This window comes from Polyodon spathula, chromosome 6 (genome assembly GCF_017654505.1).
Source record: "Polyodon spathula isolate WHYD16114869_AA chromosome 6, ASM1765450v1, whole genome shotgun sequence".
Lineage (NCBI taxonomy): Eukaryota > Metazoa > Chordata > Actinopteri > Acipenseriformes > Polyodontidae > Polyodon > Polyodon spathula.
In genome coordinates, this window is record NC_054539.1 from 19102678 (window position 1) to 19124731 (window position 22054).

The window sequence follows — 22054 nt, forward strand, 5'->3', positions numbered from 1 at the left end:
CCTCCTTCAATTTGATAGGACCATAGACTGATCGCCTTCTTCTTTTGTATATCCATGGCAGAGTTCGAGTGGTGATGACGTCTATTTTCTGAGACACGTGATGGTGGTCTTGCAGAACTGACAGATAGGCGGAGGCGAGAGATGTAACGCCACTGTACTGTATGTATCCTCACCCTAGAGCAGCAATTTGAAAAAAAAGATTAACAACTTTCTGAAAATATTAAAGTCTGCAAACCGGTACGTGCAAGACACAGTACTTTCGGCTGTATTAGGAGTGTAATTCCTGAAATCTTACCTGTTATACGGTGTTAACCTGGAAAACAAATCGTTTATATAACATTATAACGCCCTTTTAATTACCCACGTCACAAAATATAGTATGATAACTTGTTGTAGAAACTTCGTTTTATTAAATAATATTAAGTGGTTGAACGTAGTTTTTGGACGTACTATTAATATATGTTTCTTGATATGTAATGTCCCCATGTTAATGTCAGTGCTGTATACGACCCGTACGATTATTTGCTTGTACCTAAATTGCATTGCACAGGGTCAGCCTTTTATACTAGTAACATGACCTAGTATGCATGCACAATTTTAAATAATAGCAAAATAAACCCTGTTTGATAAAGCCGTACCACCTCACTTTTATGCGTTTCAGTGGCTGACTGCGTCCTTTGTTAGATGGTACAGTACTGAGCTGGATTTCATTGTATGGGTCCAGAAATTCTCTTTACCAAGAACATACGTCACATTTAGTATTCGCACAACATAGCCAGGCAACACCCCTCTATGTAGGTGTAGATTAGCACTGGGCTAACATCATGATCTGAAGCATGCACTATTACTGCACAGATATAATTATGCTAGATGATGTTATAACCAGTGTCACATTAAGATGGGATTTTGAAATCTTGGTTTCAAATCATGTCAATTTAGGTCTGTTGTTCAATATTATTTAAAAGAACACATTAACTGTGTGTTCATCCCTTTTCTCATTTTATATCTGTAGAACTAGAGAATGGCCCTGGCAGCCTGTTGCATGGTTTGTTGTAGAAGTATGAGTACTGCTGGCCCTGCTGAAAAAAGACCTACACTGTGGAAGTATATCAGTGAGTAAAAATTACACTAGGCAGCTGATTTTATTTTGAATCCCTTATCCCCAATCCTTTTTGGCAGTTGTATGTCAAAAAACCACATAACGACAAAAACAGCACATCATTAATTTGCATATACATCCACACAAACTGCAGGAAGTTGCATTTAAAATAAAGATAGTATGCATTAGTTACAATGGTTTATAGGTGGTCATTTACAACTTCAGGGGAATTTCTGTGGATTGCAGAACATGTAATTGAAGGGAATCTTGTATTTTCTTGTATAATTCAAGGACATGAAAAATGTTATATTGCATGATAATTTATGTGGTAGCTGGTTTTACAGACCCAAATCGACATTAATCTTAACCTATCTCCTCTAATTAACCTATCTCCTGTCTCCAAGAATAATGAAAATCTGGGTCTGGAAAACCAGCCATTGATGTTCAACAGGCATTTTGTTGTTTGTTTGTCAGTAAAGGGACATGCTGTGTATTAATTATTAAAACAAACTGAGTTTGTCAATTTATCTGGAAGAAAGTCGCAACATAATGCTTTGATTTCCTTTCACTTGTGTAGGGAAACTTGCAAAGATTACCGGAGCGGTTGTTTTAGGGTAAGTGTTCAGAAAAGATAAGCTTACATACCAACTCAGACCTTGGCAGCCTAAGACACCAATCTGTTGCATCCAAATGGTACCAAAGGATCAGTCTGTAAAACAGCCTGTTACAAAATGTGGCATTCCAAGTGGTCAGTTAATGGTTAGAAGTAAAGACTGGTGTGAACTTAGTGGTTCCCACTTCCAATTTACATATGTGCAAAAATGATTCATCCTGTTCTCAAGAGTTGCCATGAATCATGTCATATAGCACAAATTTACTGAATATGAAATTATTCATTGTTTTAGTTCTAATAAAGCTAGTTAAGTGATGTTAAAGCACATGGCACAGTGGTAAAATTGTTCAGAATTTAATAAGAATATGTGTAAAACACTATGAAGGTTAAAAGTGATCCTGGATCTTGAAGGTAAAGTATACAATATATGTTTTCAATTAAATATGTATCAATATGATATTGAATTGTAAGAACAGTTTTGTCTGAAAATAAAAGTAGAATTGTTCAAAGCTAATGTAAATGCCCTTATTGTTTTTCTGTTAATTAGTTTCTTTTCATTTTTTCACTTTTATTTTATCCAAATGTCTGTGTTACAGTAATATAACCCAAGGTACCAGTAGCACAGGATATAAACTCACAGTACAGTTCTGTGAAAGAGGCAATCATTTCAAACAGATCAACGGCAAAATAATAAGGGACTTATTACAAGGGAGTGATAATGTTGTCAGATCAAGTGCCAGTATTCATGGTTTCATTCATGCAGTTGTTGATAGTAATTGGCAAACTACAAACTTAAAACTGGCATTCTAGGTTATTGTAGATTACTGCAGTAAGTGGTGTGACTGCATTTTTACTTTTCCTTCCAGAGGCTGTGTTTTTATTACTTATGAGGTGGTTGCACTAAACAAACGTGTGACCCTTGATACCCAAGCTACACAGAAAGAGAAGCTTAAGTCCTATATTTATCTAAACACCACCCCTTTCGAGGAAAAGGAGACCTTTGGTATGTTTTTTTTTCTCAGTCTATTCTGCGTATGTCACACATTTTTACCGATGTCTTGAGAGCCAGTAATGCAATTCTAGATATATTGTCCTACTTTTAGGCAAGTTATGGGATCAGCTGTATAAACTTGTGATATCTATCTTTATACACCAGTTGTATAAAGTTTAGAAATTCACAAAAAAGGCATGTTGCAACAACAAATGGCTATTGGGGTTAACATGTTGTTCATGTACATGTTATTGAGATCTTTGAAGCATCTGAAGCATCTTCTGTACAATACTTTTTAATAATTTAAACATACCTTATTGGTTTTAATGCTTTTGTTTTGCCACTAAACTTTCTTTTGTTTTTGTGAAGTTCATTTGGATACCGTAGTAAATTGAACTTTCATATTTGTGTCGCGTTAAATACCTGTCTTTGCTTCCCAGTATACCATAATGTTGGCAAGCTGCTGTACTGGTATTTGATTAATTTTCCTGTTTTCTCCATTTTCTTCCAGTTATGCTTTTACTAAAAGTTTTAGGAAATTTATACTTCTCAGCATCTTGTGGCAGCATTTTCCCGATTTTCAACTAACACATCTCTGTTTTCATCAGTAAGATTTTGAAGTCTGGTCGTCTTTTTCATTAACTGCGAGTTTGTGTGCTGTTGTGAAGTCAGTTTGGGTCTGGGAGTAACTTACTCTCTAATTTTAAGAGTAGGGAGTAAAATGCAACATTACCTTGAAGTCATGAGTAACCTTAACCGCTGCATGCAAGTCTGCACTCATGAAGACAACATTTTGCAAATCAGAGGTTTCACAGGGCTTAATATGCGTACGGCTGCGGGCGCTAATGATGCATGCAGCATTTACATGTAACTGTACAGTGCTGTGAAAAAGTATTTGCCCTTTATCTGAGCTTCTGCATTTTTGCACAGTTTTCACATTGAATTTGGTCAGATCTTTTTGTGGGTTGTAGTAGTGTATATAGGGATTCTGAAAGAAAAAATGACACCAATGTTTGGTGCTTCTTTCATTTGTTTGGTGTACAAGGTAATCAAACATGCAATCTTCAGGTGTGAAAAAGTTATTCCCCCCCCCCCCCCCCCCCCCCCCCAGTTAACTCAACTCAATTAAAGGGATAATTAAGGTCAGCTGTTTGAATACTTTGGTTAACAATCAGATGTGCAGCTTCACTATTTGCCGTACAAATGGTGCATCGCGTCGCAGCCCTTTTGACTGTGAAAAGTGGTCGCAGCTGTTGCTCATGCTTTAAATACAAACTGCATTTGTGAAATTAGATAAAGTGACATTTGAGTAGATGTGCAGAGTTTGTACCTCTTATACAAGAGGTTTAAAAAACCTCAAAAGCGACGTTGTTGGTACATCAGTCCTCTCAACCAACAGAGAACCCGAAAGGGAGAATTTCACATCTTAATTAGAGAAATATTTGAGGTATTCTAGAATGACAGGTGAAAGTTGAGTTGATCTGTTAAGGCTGTACGCACATCGCAAGATTGTAGGAGACATAATTCTGATTGTCGCACTGGGCCGAAGACCCTCGACTCCGACCTGAAATGATGTTGTAGTCTGAAGTATGTAACAGTTAAACTTGTCAGTAGTCAAAAGCAGTATTCTTTTATATTATTGTTTTTGGAGTACTATTTAAAAGCTCAAGTGCATGTTGATGTAGGTAAAGATACATTATTTGGTGACTTTTCTGTGAATTGTTTTTGCCGCACCTTGCCCACGAAATGTTACATTACAGTGCCAGAAATTACTCATTGTACACTGGTAAAGAGTGTACCTATAAATACATTATTTCATGAAAGTATTGTATAAAAACAGGTTTGTTTCCAGGTATCACATACAAAATCAGGAAGGAACTGCACAGGGCAGTAAGAAGATTTCTGGAAACTTCTGCTAAAGTTCTTCATAGGCCCTTGGATGGTAAGCACTTTGGAGAATATAATCTTGAGCTTAAGATGCAAAATGGAAGTCAGTGTTGGCTTTATACAAGTAATGTGAATAATGTGCTGAATATAAAGGAATTGATAATGGTGATGATTTACCATCATTGTTAGGGATCAGTTACAAGCATCACTGCACAACATAGACAGTCTTGCCTAATTCTAGTTCATTCTACATATAAGCATAATTGCTTGATGATTTTTATTTTTATTTAGGAAATACTGGTATATATTACATAGCTAAGTCCCTGTCTTTTATCTTAACTGAAGAAGAAGAAGAAGAAGAAGCAGCAGCAGCAGAATTATTTTATTATTATTATTATTATTATTATTATTTTACTTTTTTTTTTTTTTTTTTTTTTTGGTTGCATGTCTGTTTGGCAGAACACCTGACAAGCCTGGATGTGGGCACTCATGACTACGCTGTTTGGCTCCTCCTGAAGAAATCCAAGGCGAAAGATAAAGACACACGGCTGCAAGCTGTCCAGGAACTGGCAGAGAGCTCTCACTGGCATGGTAAGCAACCAGGGAAGTTAAATTGAAATTGTAAATAAATATACTTTAACCAGAAATCATACTGTTAATTTGACCCCCCCCCCCCCAACTTTATACAAAAAAAACTTGTGAGTTGCAGGTACAATAGAATATTGATGTAAACCCTTGGACCCATGGACCTAGGAAGGTGAATGGGACTCTGGGTTCCAACCAAATATTGTAGTAGTCCAGTTTTGAAGGAAGTGTAAATGGAAAGGCATATTCTCAGAGAGGAAACAAATATATACAGTAAATGGTAGAAAACGAGCAAGAAACTACTTGGAACAACAATTGAACTGCTCCTTCCCCAATTGTTTCTCTCTAGTTGTATTCATTTAGTTGTTTTATTCCTCTCAGAAAAATTGAGCTCCTGATTCTAGCTGTAAGAAACTGACTGCAAACCTGATAACACTATGTAGCATCTCAAATTTACATCAAGTATTCCTACTTAGGCTTGTGGACAGGGTTCACGTTATTGATGTGGTATTTTTTTTTCTTCTTTTTTTCTTTTTTTTGTTCCAGATTACCAATACAGGACTGTAGCTCAGGCCTGTGATCAGCGGACAGCAATTGGCTTGGCTCGATCCAAGGATGTTGATCTGCGATTCTTTTTGCCCCCATCTCAGTTGCCCAAGGTGGATGATGTATGTAAACCACACAAGGGTTCCTTAAAAATCATAAACCCTTGTTGGAAATCAAAGGGGTTTTATTGTATTTTTTCTTAGTCTATTTATTGTGGATTAAGATCATTTATTACACTATGTAACACAATTTTTGTTTCTGGGTAGTAAGTGTTATTTCCTAATTGCTTATGCCTCAAAAGTATATAAAATGGCTATTATTCCCCACAAACTTTGCTTTTGTGACCAGGACAGGTAAATTTCAAAATATCACTATTTCCAATGAGAAAACGGGCGAATTTGTGTCTTTTCGTTCACATAAAGTCAGAAAAAAACAACATATGAATCCAAATTAACATGTATTTATACTAAAGTAATACAAAAATGACTACAAAAGATTTAGAAGTGAGTAGTTTTTCGAGTTTTACGATTATACTGTAAGTTTATACTGTAAATGTTTTTTTTATGTGAACGAAAAGACGCAAATTCGCCCGTTTTCTCATTGGAAATAGTGATATTTTGAAATTTACCTGTCCTGGTCACAAAAGCAAAGTTTGTGGGGAATAATAGCCATTTTCTATACTTCTGAGGCATAAGCAATTAGGAAATAACACTTACTACCCAGGAACAAAAAAAAAAAAAAAATTGTTACACGGTGTTATCTGAGTGACTATTTTGATGTGTAATAAATTATGCAATGTCAAGACATTTCTGAGTGTGTCATCGCACTGATGTCAATGACCACTATATATTACAATATAAAAGTACATTGTAAAATTATGGTAGCACTAAAAAAGAACCAAGTGATTCACAATAATGAAATATTCTGTGATTATCAAATGTGAATAATGTTATTGTAAATGTAATTGAATCGTAATAGCAAGGTTTAAACACATGATTGCACATTACTTAGATACTGTTGCTTGTTCTAGTTTTATACAGTTACAACTGTTTTATACCTCTGAAATGTTGTTGCATTAACACAAACTTTAAAGGCTTTTCTAGTTTATTTTTCGTTTATTTTCTTAATGCTGCCGTTTTGTACTGGAGCCATCTCTTACTACATCTGTCTCCTTTATTTTGTGTGTTTTTCCACTGTATTGCTGTTTTTGAAAATCTGTACAGTGCAGTTTTTTTCATTTGACTCTTTCAGGACTTCTCCATAGAAGATAGACTGAGACAGTTGCTGGCCTCTCTTCCCCAGTCTGAGGTGGATCAATGTGTGCAGTACTTCACATCTCTTGCTTTGAGGGAAAGCAGTCAGGCCTTAGCAGCACAAAGGGTAATCATTAAGCTCTGATACAGGTCTTTTTAGAGCACCAAGGCCTTTTTTGTATTTCTTCTAGTATTATGACAAATGTTTCCAGATATGGAAAAAGTGTTTCTGATAACAATTTATTGTGTGAAATCAAAGCAATAAAGAAATAATTGCCTTCTGTTTATCAGTTGTGAATTACAGTGCATTTGCCCTGTGTAATTCAGTACAAAAATAACAATATTTACTCCATGAGAGAGTATTTTTTGCAAGAAATAATAATAAAAAAGAAATATTGTGTGCAAATTGAGTCCGTTTTTTTATAGCTAGACTCAGGAGCTCTATTGACTTTGCATCATGTCCAACTTATGTCTGAAACAGATATTAGGCAACAACTCATTTGTTATTTTAAGGTCCAATAATGAGCACACATTGAGCTGATCTCAGATTCAGGATCTTATTTTCAGTCTGCTGGTACCCACTTTCACAGCTTTGGCACACTGTGGCATCAGCAGGTAGTGAATCTTGCCAGACAAGTTACAACAGTATTTAGGTAGCTGTTCTGGAATTGGATCCTCTCCCCTATGCCTCATCTTAAACGATTCATCCACACTATTCATGGAATACACATTTAAAGAACATCTGAGCTGAGACAACTGTTGTGTTTCTGTTCTAGGGTGGATTGTGGTGTTTTGGAGGAAATGGATTACCCTATGCACAGAGTTTGAGCTCCGTGCCTTCTGAGAAAGTGGAATCATTCTGTTTGCAGGCATTGGTTCAGCACTCTAAGGTACCGGTATTACATTTCTTATAAAGTAATAATGTCAGCAGACAAGGGAGACTGTCACTTCAAAGATACATTTGTTTGACTAACAGAACTTGAGCATGAGTGCTTCACAGTGACATCAATCAGGTGCAAACATTTAATTTCAAGGACAGTACTACAGGAACCTCAAGGCCAGTTGATTGTCTGTTTCTGTAAAGATGCGTTGGTTAGATTCTTTTTCCTTATTAATAAATTGTAATTAAATAAAGACTGGAGGCCAGTCATATTTGCTCATTATGTTGATATCATGTTGTTCTGGGGCTTCCTTGGCATCCTAAGATGATAGACCCCCTTTTATACATGTTTTGTTTAAATTGTATACAAGTATACAAGTACATAAGTACTCTGGTCTCTGAATGAGAGGGCGTTTCAAGTATAATTAAATACTGGAAACTGCATTCATAACACACAGGTAATTACAATGTAATTTATAGGCAGTTGCGGCTTGAAGTAACCTTGACATTGCAGGTTATTGTAAACTGCAAACTCATTGACTTTGTACTTTTACAACTGGCAGAAAATATGTTGTACTTTTCGGTAACTAGATTTGCCGTTTCTTCAATGTACCTCGTAAAGGTTTTAAAAACTCTTTTTGACCTATGATTGATACAAGAAAAAATAGGAATCTTAAATGAAGAACTGAAATAAGACATTGTTCAGAAGTGTCTGCGTATCTACATCTAAAGTTATTATATTGGTTCATTGTGGATAACTTCAAATCTCAGCTGATTTTCCATTGAACCAATATCAAAATATACTGAAATGTTATATCTAAATTTAGAAAAGAGTAAACTAGCAAGTGATGTAAATATTTAAGACCTTTACATCTCTTACACCAGCCTTGGGGCCAAAGCTTACCCTAATCCAGTTGTAAAATTTCACCGTAAGGAACGGCTGTGTTTTTTATTTTTATTTAATATTTTAATATATATATATATATATATATAATATATATATGATATATATATATATATATATGATATATAATATAGACCTGGTTACCATAATTTGTTGTACATTATGTGGTGATAAAAGTTTTAAGTCTAGAGTGTTTCGCCTACCACATTAATATTTGATATGCATTAATTATAATATTAATAAATTAACTAAATTCTAAATGTTCTTAACATAAATGCTAAACTTATATTTTAATTGCACTTTCTGGATATATTTCAAAGTTCTTAATAAAAATAGATATATGAAATAAGTATCAGAATTGTGTGTTATTTGTTAACTCAAGGTCCCTTTTATCTAATATTAGATTTTGGTTGAAGATCTGATAACATTCAGTGTCAAAAATATTCATATTTCATCTTGAAATGTCTTAAAATAAACTAAATAAATTAAAAACAATGTACTGACACATTCTAAAGTTATTTAAGCAAGTTACAGCATTTAACACAGTGCCATGAAAATGTATTTGCCCCTGTCTGATTTTCTGCATTTATGCATATTTTTGACACTTAATGTTATCAGATCTTCAACCAAAATCTAATATTAGATAAAAGGAACCCTGAGTGAACAAATAACACACAATTCTGATACTTATTTCATTTATTTATTAAAGTTATGCAACACCTAATGCGCCCGTGTGAAAAAGTAATCTTCCCCTTAGACTCAGTAACTGGTTACGCCACCTTTAGCAGCAATAACTGCAACCAAATGTTTCCTGTAGTTATTGATCAGTCTCTCACAGCGCTGTGGAGGGATTTTGGCCCACTCCTTCATGCAGAACTGCTTCAACTGAGTGACATTTGTGGGTATTCGAGAGTAAACTGCTCGTTTCACGTCCTGCCACAATTTCTCAATGGGGTTTAGGTCTGAACTTTGACTAGGCCATTCCAAAACTTTAAATTTCTTGTTCTTCAACCATTTTGATGTAGACTTGCTTGTGTATTTCGGATCATTGTATTGATGCATGACTCAGCTGTGCGTCAGCTGACTGACTGCAGGAATGTCCACCAGAGCTTTTGCCAGAGAATTGAATGTTCATTTCTCTACCATAAGCTGCCTCCAACGTCGTTTTAGCGAATTTGGCAGTACGTCCAACTGGTCTCACAACCGCAGACCATGTGTAACCACGCAGGCCCAGGACCTCCACATCCGGCTTCTTCACCTGCGGGATCTTCTGAGACCATCCACTCGGACAGCTGATGAAACTGTAGGTTTGCACAACCGAAGAATTTCTGCACAAACTGTCAGAAACCGTCTCAGGGAAGCTCATCTGCGTGCTCGTCGTCCTCACCAGGGTCTTGACCTGACTGCAGTTCGGCGTCGTAACCGACTTCAGTGGGCAAATGCTCACCTTCGATGGCCACTGGCACGCTGGAGAAGTGTGCTCTTCACAGATGAATGCCGGTTTCAACTGTCCCGGGCAGATGGCAGACAGCGTGTATTGTGTCGTGTGGGCGAGCGGTTTGCTGATGTCAACTTTGTGAACAGAGTGCCCGTGGGGTTATGGTATGTGTAGGCATAAGCTACGGACAACGAACACATTTGCATTTTATCAGTGGCAATTTGAATACACAGAGATACTGTGACGAGATCCTGAGGCCCAATGTTATGCCATTCATCCGCTGCCATCATCTCATGTTTCAGCATGATAATGCATGGCCCCATGTCGCAAGGATCTGTACACAATTCCTGGAAGCTGAAAATGTCCCAGTTCTTCCAATTCCTGCATACTCACCTGACATGTAACCCATTGAGCATGTTTGGGATGCTCTGGATCGACATGTACGACAGCGTGTTCCAGTTCCTGGCAATATCCAGCAACTTCGCACAGCCATTGAAGAGGAGTGGGACAATATTCCACAGGCCACAATCAACAGCCTGATCAACTCTATGCAAAAGAGATATGTCTCTGCATGAGGCAAATGGTGGTCACACCAGATACTGACTGGTTTTCTGATCCACGCCTCTACCTTTTTTTTTTTTTTTTTTTTTAAGGTATCTGTGACCAACAGATGCATATCTGTATTCCCAGTCATGTGAAATCCATGGATTAGGGCCTAATGAATTTATTTCAGTGTGTGTGTATCACACATAGATATATATATATATATATATATATATATATATATATATATATATATATATAATGATAACTGTGATACACAGCATGTGTGTAGTTATTTGAAGTCAACGTGGTAAAGAAGCTTATAGTTATTGAATAGTCGGGTAAAGAGATTTCTCGCAGTACATTGAGTCCACCTGATTGAAGAAAGGTTTCTTTAGTCTAAAGGAAAGAAATAGGCAGTCTTGAAGTTCACTTGTAGCAGGAATATTTTCTTTCTTAGCAAAGCATTCAAATAAGTAGTCTTTTTAATTCACTCTAGCACAGGTCAACAAGACCCAGGAATCAGCAAGTTTTGATAAGCAGTTTAGGGAGAGATAGCGAGAGAGATATATATCTTTTATGTTCTTTGAATTTTTATAAGATTAGAGAATAGATGTATCTCTTAGGCTAAGTACACACACACTGCAGGTGGCTCGACAACCGTATTTACATACAGCACTCCCTGTGGTTTTTTGTTGTACACACACACACACCTTTCATTACTGAAGTGAGTGCACTCCCTGTTTAAACAAATCACTGAATTTGGGTCATCATTACATGCTGATCGTGAGGTTTTGTGTGACAACATAACATGGCGACTGTGTTTTTGTTTATGCTTTTGGAAGAAAGCGTAATTGATTGAGAGCAAAACAGTGCGCGAGATGCCGTTTTGCTTTTTCTGCACTGTTAAATACAGTGGTGATGATCTGCAGTACCATGGCGGTAGATGGAAACATTTGGGCGATCTTCTGTCGAGAAGACTGGTGGGAATGACTTGAGTGGTTTCCAAATTACTGGATTAAAAGTGTACGTATGTCTAAGGAGTCGTATATGCGTCTTTGTCATTTGCTGAGACATTTCCTGGAGTGCAAAAACACACAGATGAGGCGTTCGGTATCGTTGGAAAAATGAGTTGCAGTCGCACTGTAGTGTTTGTGGATGTGAATCGTTCTATATTGTTTTATTTAAGTTGCAAAACGAAAAATACAGTTTTTTTATTACAACAAAATATTATACAACACTACTTTGATTAAATAAAAAAATATATATTATATCTGTTCACTATTTACCATTGTTATGAATTTACTATTCAGCAATGTTACAAAATCAACTTGGCTCATCAGGCACCTATGTATTTTTTTGCCATGTTTGTCACACGGAAATGTTTGTAGTTGTGTGTGGCAAAGTGGTTGGTAGGGGGAACGGGTGTCACTGTCCTGGTCACAAAAGCAAAGTTTGTGGGGAATAATAGCCATTTTCTATACTTTTGAGGCATAAGCAATTAGGAAATAATACTTACTACCCAGGAACAACAACAAAAAAAAAAAAAATGTTGTTACACAGTGTTATTGTCTTTCAATTGATTGACTTCCCTAGTCATTCCATTGGTAAATCCTCAATCAGGTCATCTTATTGGTTGTTTCGAATGTAAGCAAATGACATCATAACTTCATCAGAAAGATAACTCCCATCTTTATTAAAACCAAAAGATCGTAAATCTTTACAAAATGCATTTAGTTAAAAATACTTTTATTCTCATATTTCTATTTTCCTGATGTGATTTCACACAGTGCAACACCAGAAATAAATAATATAAGTCTCATAATTATCATTCTAATGAATAAATTTGATTTTAATCAATTTCGTGAATGATCGTGATTTAAGTAAGGCTTTTAATACACTATTTTATATGTTAGTAAATTTAAGTCTAGGGGCCCGATCTTTGCACAATCCCCTCGCTAAATTTGTGCCTCGCAAAAAAAATAGTGCTTTGGCACGAAATGAGAGATATTCCAAAATGACACAAAGCAGTTGCAAGACATTGGAATATAGCAGTTTTTTGAGCAATTCGCAAAGTTCGTTTGTGTCTTGCAAAACCGTCTGCGCATTCACTACCAATATAGCAACTGCACACCACAGTCAAGCGAGAATGCAGAATGATGGACAGTCACAATTAGTAATGGCATTATCCCGACAAGCTGCTATCATTGGTGTCGCTACAGTATGTACTGATTTGACAGCAGACAAGACCACACAATATATCGTGCACACATACAAATGGACCATTCAAATACACAATTGGCTCCACAGCTAGGCACCAAGTTTTCAAATTAATATACTGATAACGCCACTGTTTTATTGAATATGGACAGTATTGTATCACAAGGAAATACTATATAGGTTTCTTTAAATGCCAGCTGATCTGACATAGCTGTATGTATTTGAAGTAAAAAAAGGCTTTGGATACTGTCTGGTGTTTTTATTTTATTTTTTTTTAATAATTTGTTATATGTATAAGTCGTGCCATGACAAAGTCTAACTGTGGTAGCACACTCTCTGATTTGTAAATGTAACAAGGTCATTCACCAGCAAAGTAAACATCAGTCAAACATTTTTATATACACAATACACAGAAATGCGTTATGTTATTCATTCTACTCACCCATTTGTACATCATGATTAAGCCCAGTTTGCAAGGTTTTGAGTGTCGCCGGAATGGATTTTTTCATTATGACACTTTTTTTTTTTTCTGTAAGAATAATAATTAATTCTATTTTAATTATTATTATTATTATTATTATTATTATTATTATTATTTATTATTATTATTATTATTATTATTATTAATTAATTGATCGTATCACCGGTCTGGCTTTAGGAAAACGTAAGCATGCCTTTCACAGCAAGAGTGCCCTGACGGTGATTGGCTCTCCGAAGTGCAGCTGCTCACCTCTACACCCGTAATACGCAGCAATCTATGGAATAGATTAATAAAGCAACAGGCCACAAGATGGGTGTATCACAAACCTGGTTTTGTGCTTGGCGCATACCTTCGACTATACCAGGATCACGCATATTGTCGACCACTCCCCCACCCCCCCCATTGCGCAATGCATACGTTTTATTTCTGCACAGTGCAGAATGGATTGTGACGCGCAAAAGGATGTTTCGAATGTGGCAACCTGGCACAATTTCGGCACAACGGCCATTTGTGACGCGCATACCCCTCTGCGCGGTGCGCAAACCTTTCGAAGATCTGGCCCCATGAGAATGCTGTTTTTTTTTTTTTTAAACAGTTAAAGACATTTTAATTAAAGACTGAACCATCTCCATCATCCGCTAGACGGCAATATTACTCTTTTTGACCAGATTTCTTATTGACTATCCATTCAGTCACAATGTCTAGTATATAGAAAATTATTGACATTATTGAAGTATGAAATGTTTTGTTTTAAAGAGCAATATTTAATCTGATAAAGATTTGAATTTGTTTAACGAAGTCACATCTGATTGCTCTTAACAGCTGGAATCTTTATTAAAACAGAAAAAAAAGAGTTCTTTCAATTTATAATCCACTTAAGTCTTGTATCTTTCCAAAGGTGTCATCTTCAAAGAATGTCTGGAATCTGGGGGGTTGGATCACTTAAAAACACAGGTGGCATTCTGGACTTTATAAGTCAGACCCATGTATTGATAAGAATTGTATTAACAATTATAAGTAGTCTTCACATGTCCATGCAGCTATAATTCTGTTTTCAAGTTTCCTTTTTATTGTGCATATATTAAATCTGATTTAAGATACAGGAGTGTGATCAATACTAAAGTACAGTAAACATTACTCTGGCTTTTATTTTTTTGTATTTATTTGTTCTTGCCAATTTTCTGAGTAGTTAACTGTTAATGCAAAAGCATTTGTGTTTCCACCAGTCGTGAGTGTTTTCAATTAGTTATTGTGTTTGACATACTAGAGCTACTGGCATTTTAGCACTTTATTTTGTGATCCCACTGATATAAAATAAGTGAAATCCAATATGTGTGTGTGTTTTTCTGTGTATTTATATAAGTTATCTTCTTATAATTTATATCCAGTTTATTGCAGTGTGTTTCATCTACAGGAATATTCGTGAAAAATACAGAACCACTTCACCACATTTGAATTTTTTTTTTTTTTTTTTTTTTTTTTTTTTTACTAATTACTGCAACTGGTGCACAAAAAGTGTTGTTTCATTCCTATGTGAACATCAAAATAAATGGTAAATACAGTACATAAAGTTTGTCTTAGGCTCTTATAGGTTTGTTTTTTTTTCCTCCCAATACAAGTATCCCTCTTGCATTGACAGGTTCCCAGTCACTGTGAGACAATTGTAGCAAAAGGTGGTCTGCAACTCTTGCAGAGGGTATACCAACTCCGGAATGATTCCCAGAAAATACAGAGGAACATTGTCCGTATCATAGGAAACTTGGCCCTGTGTGAGAATTTACACGCAGCGATAGTGCAGTCAGGTACAGTATGTTGCTCCAGTGAGTGGGTATCAAATAAAAGTAATAATTAAAAGGACCCTGCCAACAACAGTTTTATTTCCTTAATGAGTTGTCACTCTACATACTACTCGACTTATTCCACACGCTGATCCATTAGGGACATAGACCATGAAAGCACAATTCCAAATCTAAGATTTAAAATCTGAGATTTAAAAATAGATTGTAGCTAGGATTTAGAATCATGCTGTGTTTTAAACATTTTAATGAATACATTTTTTTTTTGGCAGAATTGCTCCATTTTGATGTACAGAACACTCTATTGTAGGCAATCTGATTTTTTTTTTGTATCAAGGTGTTGTATGAAAACATATGGCTTGTTAATTTTGCTGGGCAGTACCGGGATTCAGTTAAGGGTACTGCCAATTAAGTTGGGAATTCAGGTATGGAATTTTGTGATTTATAATACTTGTTGTTTCTAAAACTTGCTGTTTTTTGAAATGCTAATATCCAGGATGGATTTCTGTACTGGCGGAATTAATAAAATCCCCACACAATATCCAGGCCTCCCATGCAGCTAGATCCTTGGCTAATTTGGACAGGGACGTGTTGCAAGAGAAATATCATGATGGAGTGTACGTTTTACATCCTCATTATCGTACTAGGTGAGACTGCATTCCTCCTTGTCGCCAGTACATAATTAAACAGTTTGAAAAGGGTTAAAGCAGTTACATTAATGACCCTTTCATGTGTGCTATATAAAAAGTGAATAATCCTGTACTGCTGTTGCATTGTGGATATACTGCAGTCGCATGACTTTCAACTTTTGCTTCTTCAAGCCAGCCAGTTAAGGCAGATGTCCTCTTCATTCACGGTCTGCTGGGAGCAGCATTTAAGACGTGGCGACAGCAGGATCAAACACAAAATGGGAACGATACCAGCGAAAAGGAGGACTACACTGAATGCTGGCCAAAGGTATTCCACTTAGTGACAGGAAGAGCAGAGGTTAAAAATGTGTGTTTTAGCTCTTTTCCTTAAATCGTTGATTCAGCCCATACTGATGACTTTTTTTGTGATGATTGTTTTAGTGCTTGTGAAGGTGTTGGACAGATGCCACTATAAAATTAAGTTTTAATTTAGCCAAGCCAGTGGCAATGCAAGTAGTCTCACACAGCTCTGTCTATATGCATTATCCCTGCACTGAAGAGAGACCCTCATGGTGTGAAAGGGTAGTTCATCAGTCTCTATTCACATCAAATGGGTTGGCAGTTTTGATTTTCTCCGACAAGACACCTGTGCACATTTAGCTGCATTGTTCATTCTGAACTTATTTAATTTATGCTCCTTACATGCTGTACTAACCCTGGGTGTCATAAAATCAGCTTTCTATTGTATTGCATAGTCAGTTGGGAAGTGACAGCCTGTACTCGGTGTTTTCGTTTTCATCCTGGTTTAATTTAAATAGTTATCGTTGCTAGCATTTGTTTAATCTGAACAAACCTGATACTTCTGTATATAAAGAAAGAAACTTCTGGGTTAAAAATGCATTGGAATACTGAGTGTTAAATATCTATCTGTCCAGCTACATATTTAATCCCCAGATTTACTTTACTATGTTTTTATTTTTACCATATAGAACATGTGGGGCAAAAATTGTATTTGAGTTCTTCAGTTCAAACAGCTTATGGTATACTGTTTTCCAGACCTGTTTTTGTCATACATATTCCTCTTGCAGTATTTTGAATTGACCGTTATACTTCACTCTGGCACAGGAAATTTTGATTACATTTTATTCATGTCATTTCCATTGGTGCTCTGATTTTACCCAAATTTACATCTGAGAGGACAACCAACAGGCACAGGGTCCCTAATTCAAACCCTAAATCACCATGGTGTTTAGAAAGCCAGTTGTGAATAATGAACTGTAACTGTAGTGAACCTGTTGAGTTAACACTGGCAGCTGAGAAATAAAAACAAACTATTGAATCGGAAGAGAATTGGACTGTCTTCTGCCTTCTTGATCTCCTTTGTCTATATTGTGGGAAAAAGACAAAGTTGTCACTTTGGTACAGTTGTATTTTTTCAGTATGATGTTTATCACTATGATAAGACTTGGTTTCTAACTTGCTTGCGGGTTGTGTTTGTTTCTTGTTAGACATGGCTGGCTGAGGACTGTCCTAATCTAAGGGTCCTGTCTGTTGAGTATGACACTCATCTCAGTGACTGGAGAGCAAAGTGTCCTATTGAAAACCAAAGGTGCACAGCGAATACAAACAAAGTGTATTTCACAGTCAAATGTACTGTAGTCTTTACAAGAGGAAAACTGATATATCATTTTCAGATCACAGAAATTTACTAATAATGAGCACACAACATTATTTTTGTTTACACATAGTCTAGTTTTATGACAAACGGCATATTGCAGAAACACATTGGGGTAGTATTATTTAAGGTAAGGATGCTTCTGTAAATAATAATGGGAACATGAGATTATTTATTTTTAAAGCGAATAAGCCATATCAGTGATGTTCGTTCATAGTCAAATATGTGCCTTATAGAATTCTAGAATACTTTGCTGCAAATTCACTGATTATTATATATATATATATATATATATATATATATATATATATATGATATTATATATATATATATATATATATATATGTATAGAGATACACTCTATGTGATGCATCCTAATGGTGGCTTGTAAATATCAATTTATATATAGCATATATAATTAAATATGAAGGCTTCTGCTGCAGTAGATAATTTCTACTGATGTGTGCGAAGAAGTTTTAGACTAGTATTTACTAGATTCTTTTAACTGCTGTTACTTAGGCTTACCATATCAAATCAGAGATGGGTTTCCAACCTTACCAGAACTTGACTATTTTGTGAACCTGTTGCAGACGTGAACTGCACTGATCTCTCTTTGTCCACTGCTGTATTGCAGGAGGTCTATGGCTTACAGGAGTCGTGAGCTACTCAATGCGATAAAGGCAGCTGGTGTTGGGGACAAGCCTTTAGTGTGGGTAGCACATAGTATGGGAGGTAAGAGCAGTTTGGAATTGTTTTGCAAAGCAACTTTATTCATATTTTTTAATAATAAGACTTAAAAAAACAGCAAAATGTCTGTTTCTACCACAGCATACAGGTTTGTTTGTTTTCCCTTGTATTTTCATTTATTTGCCTTTTTAAAAATGTTTCCTTTTGTGTTTGGTGTGAACCTTGTTTTGTTTAATTTAGAATTCATGTCTTTGTTTGGTTGAATGTCCATGTCTTTATTTTGAATGCACTGTATTTCTTTGTTGCAGAAATATTTTTTCAATATAGCATTTCGTTTCCATGGTACCAAGGAATATAACAAATGAATGTTGTTTTATATCACCAAAAACAAAAATCTAGTTTTCATGAACTGTAGTTTTATAGCTTCCTTGTGACAACGCTTGTTTCTGATTCATTGTCTGTTTACATAGCATAATATAATGAACCAACATTGTAAATGATCAATCCTTTATATTACAGGACTGCTTGTGAAAAAGATGCTCCAAGATGCCTCAAAGGACCCAAGTTTGCAGACTTTGATAGACAATACCAAAGGCATCATCTTTTACAGCGTTCCTCACCATGGCACTTTAATGGCGGAATATTCGGTCAATGTTAGATATTTACTTTTTCCTTCTATAGAGGTTAAGGAACTCAGTAAAGGTAAGTTCCGTGCTGAACTCCAGGTGACTATTCTGTTTAGATTGCTTTATCTTTAATGGGTTAGTGCTTCTTACATGTGTCCTTGGATCTTCTACAGATTCTCCTGCGTTGCGAGAACTGAACGAGAGCTTTCTAAGCATGGCCAAAAAAAGGGAGTTTGAAGTGTTAAGCTTTGCAGAAACCTTGCCGACAACTATAGGCCCTATGATGAAGATGCATGTTGTGCCAGTGCATTCTGCAGGTATGGGTTTATTTTTATTTTCTTGGGGGTTGTTAAGAAGATATCTGTCATTGCCTCTGATACAAGTACTAATTTGTGTAAGCAAAAAGCATGTTTGATTGAAATTGTGCATCCAGAGACCTAAAGAGTGTTCTTTTATCATGAATAGCATGATAAGTGTCGTTATTGTACCATACATTTTAATAAGAACCCTAAGTAGGCTGTTGTCAAGCACAGGTGATTTTGCCTTAATAATAATAATAATAATAATAATAATAATAATAATAATAATAATAATAATAATAATAATAATAATAATAATAATAATAATAATGATGATGTAATGTGTTCGTTTATATCAGTACGTGCCCAGATTTAAAACAGGATGCCTGTATCAAGAGTAATGTATTTATTTTTGGATCCTGTGTTAACCTGCATTTAATGTTCTTTTATTTTGTATCAAATTTTAATAACGAAAATCATCTATTTATTGTTTCGTTTCAGATTTGGAATTTGGTGACCTAATTCAGGTAGAAGTCGATCATCTGAACATTTGTAAACCAGAGAACAAAGACTCTCTCCTCTACAAGCGCAGTTTACAGTTCATCGTAGATGCACTGGCAGACGTACTCTGCAATTAATAAATACTTTACGCAAAAGATTCCTATGTCACAGTACTGTTTTAACAGCTTATTACCAGCAAATAAATGTCCTGTTTTTTTTCTTCTTTTGTTTGCAGATGCAAAGTGCCATTTTCTGTCTGTTAAAAATCACTTTGTCTCGCAATAGGATAAGCAATATTAAATCAATAAATGTACTGGAATATTTAAATTTTACTGTTGATGGAGATTCTGATAAAAACTCAAACAGGATTTAGCCATTATCTTGAGAGCCCCTTACAACTGTTTACAGTTCTATCACAGCACGGCAGTAGAGAACAGTCAGTTGTTCTACTGTTAAGTGGATTTGTTGTCAGAAGCCACTGGTGTCAAATAGATGATTTATTCTTTACTGAAGCACCGAATGTGCTTGGTTTTGTTTCAGTTCATATTTATAAATACATACTTGATCTTGCGTTTACATGGCCAGTAATATTCCACTAGTATTCAGAATACTGAATAATCCAAATATATATTCTGCCATGTAAACAGCATGTTCGGAATATTGGAGGTGGCATATTCCTCTGTATGCGGAATATCAAGCCATGGAAATGGCATATTCAGACTATGAAGTGTAACCCACAACAGGCACGTGCAATAACTCACAGCAGTTACTTTTGGTCTGGTGAGGTAGGGTTGCGACCTGTCAGTTTGACCCGAACATACATACATCAACATTTAAAAACAGCACACACTTATTTATTTATATGTAATCACAGCTCTCAATGACAGAATGTTCTTTGAAAAATTAACTATGCATGTGTGACGGGGTACTCCCACCCATGAGCGTATTTCGTGTTTTGTTATTCAGATGTTCTGTTGTGTGTTTTATTTAAAAACACGCCATTTTATTGTTATTATTGTTTACAGCTGGGGTTAAAATGCCCCATATCCAGATAAAATCATGAGAATGCCTGGTCAACAGGAGTGATTATTGGCAAACTGGCTGTTGACCACGCATATGAGCAATCCAGTGCCGAATGTGACAGAGGCATAAACTAGGTAATTAATAACCAGTTAATCCCTCTGTCACAATATAAAAACCTGCAGCTGTGGCTGAACGTGGTGTTTGTTCAGAGACGGTACAAGATGCTTGCGCGCGCGAGAGAGAGAGAGAAACTTAAATTTAATAATTGCTGCTGGTTGGTGTGTTTGTCTGTTTTGGGCCATCGTGCATTTTGTTTTGTATCTGTTTTGTTTCTTGTTTAAACCTTTTATTTTACAATAAATCTGCGCACTAGCGCATTCATTCGTTACTCCATTGCTGAATGTTGCCTGTTTATCTTCCGGGTCTGTAACGTCACAGCATGCAGCCAACCTGCCACAGCATGTGATGACATTATATATATATATATATATATATATATATATATATATATATATATATATATATATATATATATATATATATATACTGAGCATCAAAATAATCTTAACACTTATATTTGAACATCAAAAGAAACTTATCACTTATATTTGAGCATCAAAAGAAATGTATCACTTATTTGGATAAAATTCACTGGATGTGATCCAAAAGTACATCTGAGACGCATGCTTTGCACCAGGTTTCGGATGTTGTCTTGTGGAATCCTGGCCCATTCCTCTTGTAGTGTCTGGATAAGCATCTGCCTGTTCAGTGGCCTCTGAGCCCTAGAAGCCTCACATCTCCCAATTCGTGGCCTAACATAGACAGAGTGTGTCTGGTTATACCGTCTTGTCAGATTTGAAATTGCTGACTGTGAGCACCCAAGGCCTAATCCAGCCTCCAACATGCCGACTGCACGAAGGTGCTGCTCTCTTGACAGACGTGGCATATTGGTGTTTTTTTTTTTTTTGCGATTTCCTTTATTGCTTTTATTCAAGCTTGCAATTCAACAGCTGAGATCACTCCATATTCAGTGTCCAATCAAGCCTCCAACATGCCGACTGCACGAAGGTGCTGCTCTCTTGACAGACGTGGCATATTGGTGTTTTTTTTTTTTGCGATTTCCTTTATTGCTTTTATTCAAGCTTGCAATTCAACAGCTGAAATCACTCCATATCCAATGTCCAATGAACTGTCTCACTAATTAGGTGATTAAGCGCATATGCTTCAGTCATTGTCTCTCAAGCGTGTCATGGTCAAGGATGAATGATCGAGTGATTAAAAAGAAACCAAAAACATTTAGTCAAACGGGCAACTCATCTTCAATCTATCTCCTTGTTATTTTAATAAAGACATAAGCGTGCATGTCTTGCACTGGATT

General features: G+C 36.0%; 1 protein-coding gene across 4 annotated transcripts; it reads left to right on the forward strand.

Annotated features, from left to right (window-relative positions):
• The first annotated feature begins 68 nt into the window (after positions 1 to 68).
• On the forward strand, positions 69 to 21064 carry serac1 (serine active site containing 1). 4 transcript variants are annotated; one of them, XM_041252418.1, is made up of 17 exons: positions 69 to 159; positions 1013 to 1112; positions 1677 to 1713; positions 2579 to 2715; positions 4544 to 4645; positions 5050 to 5181; positions 5722 to 5843; positions 6973 to 7101; positions 7751 to 7864; positions 15080 to 15242; positions 15733 to 15883; positions 16058 to 16193; positions 17374 to 17474; positions 18175 to 18272; positions 18747 to 18929; positions 19027 to 19170; positions 19654 to 21064. In XM_041252418.1, exons 2-17 carry the CDS (start codon positions 1022 to 1024, stop codon positions 19788 to 19790), a joined length of 1977 nt encoding a protein of 658 aa, XP_041108352.1. In that variant the 5' UTR covers positions 69 to 159; positions 1013 to 1021; the 3' UTR covers positions 19791 to 21064. The 4 variants fall into 4 exon arrangements, with proteins under 4 accessions (XP_041108352.1, XP_041108354.1, XP_041108351.1 ...); XM_041252417.1 differs by having other exon boundaries at positions 81 to 237; XM_041252419.1 differs by having other exon boundaries at positions 81 to 237; positions 4556 to 4645.
• The last annotated feature ends 990 nt before the right edge of the window (positions 21065 to 22054 follow it).

What these genes read in the sequence shown, in the direction of transcription:
- serac1 (XM_041252418.1), top strand. Translation starts at nt 1,022, where the DNA reads ATGGCCCTGGCAGCCTGTTGCATGGTTTGTTGTAGAAGTATGAGTACT. An exon ending in CATTGGTTCAGCACTCTAAG is followed by an intron (nt 7,865 to 15,079) that starts GTACCGGTATTA and finishes TTGCATTGACAG; the next exon opens with GTTCCCAGTCACTGTGAGAC. An exon ending in CGCAGCGATAGTGCAGTCAG is followed by an intron (nt 15,243 to 15,732) that starts GTACAGTATGTT and finishes GCTAATATCCAG; the next exon opens with GATGGATTTCTGTACTGGCG.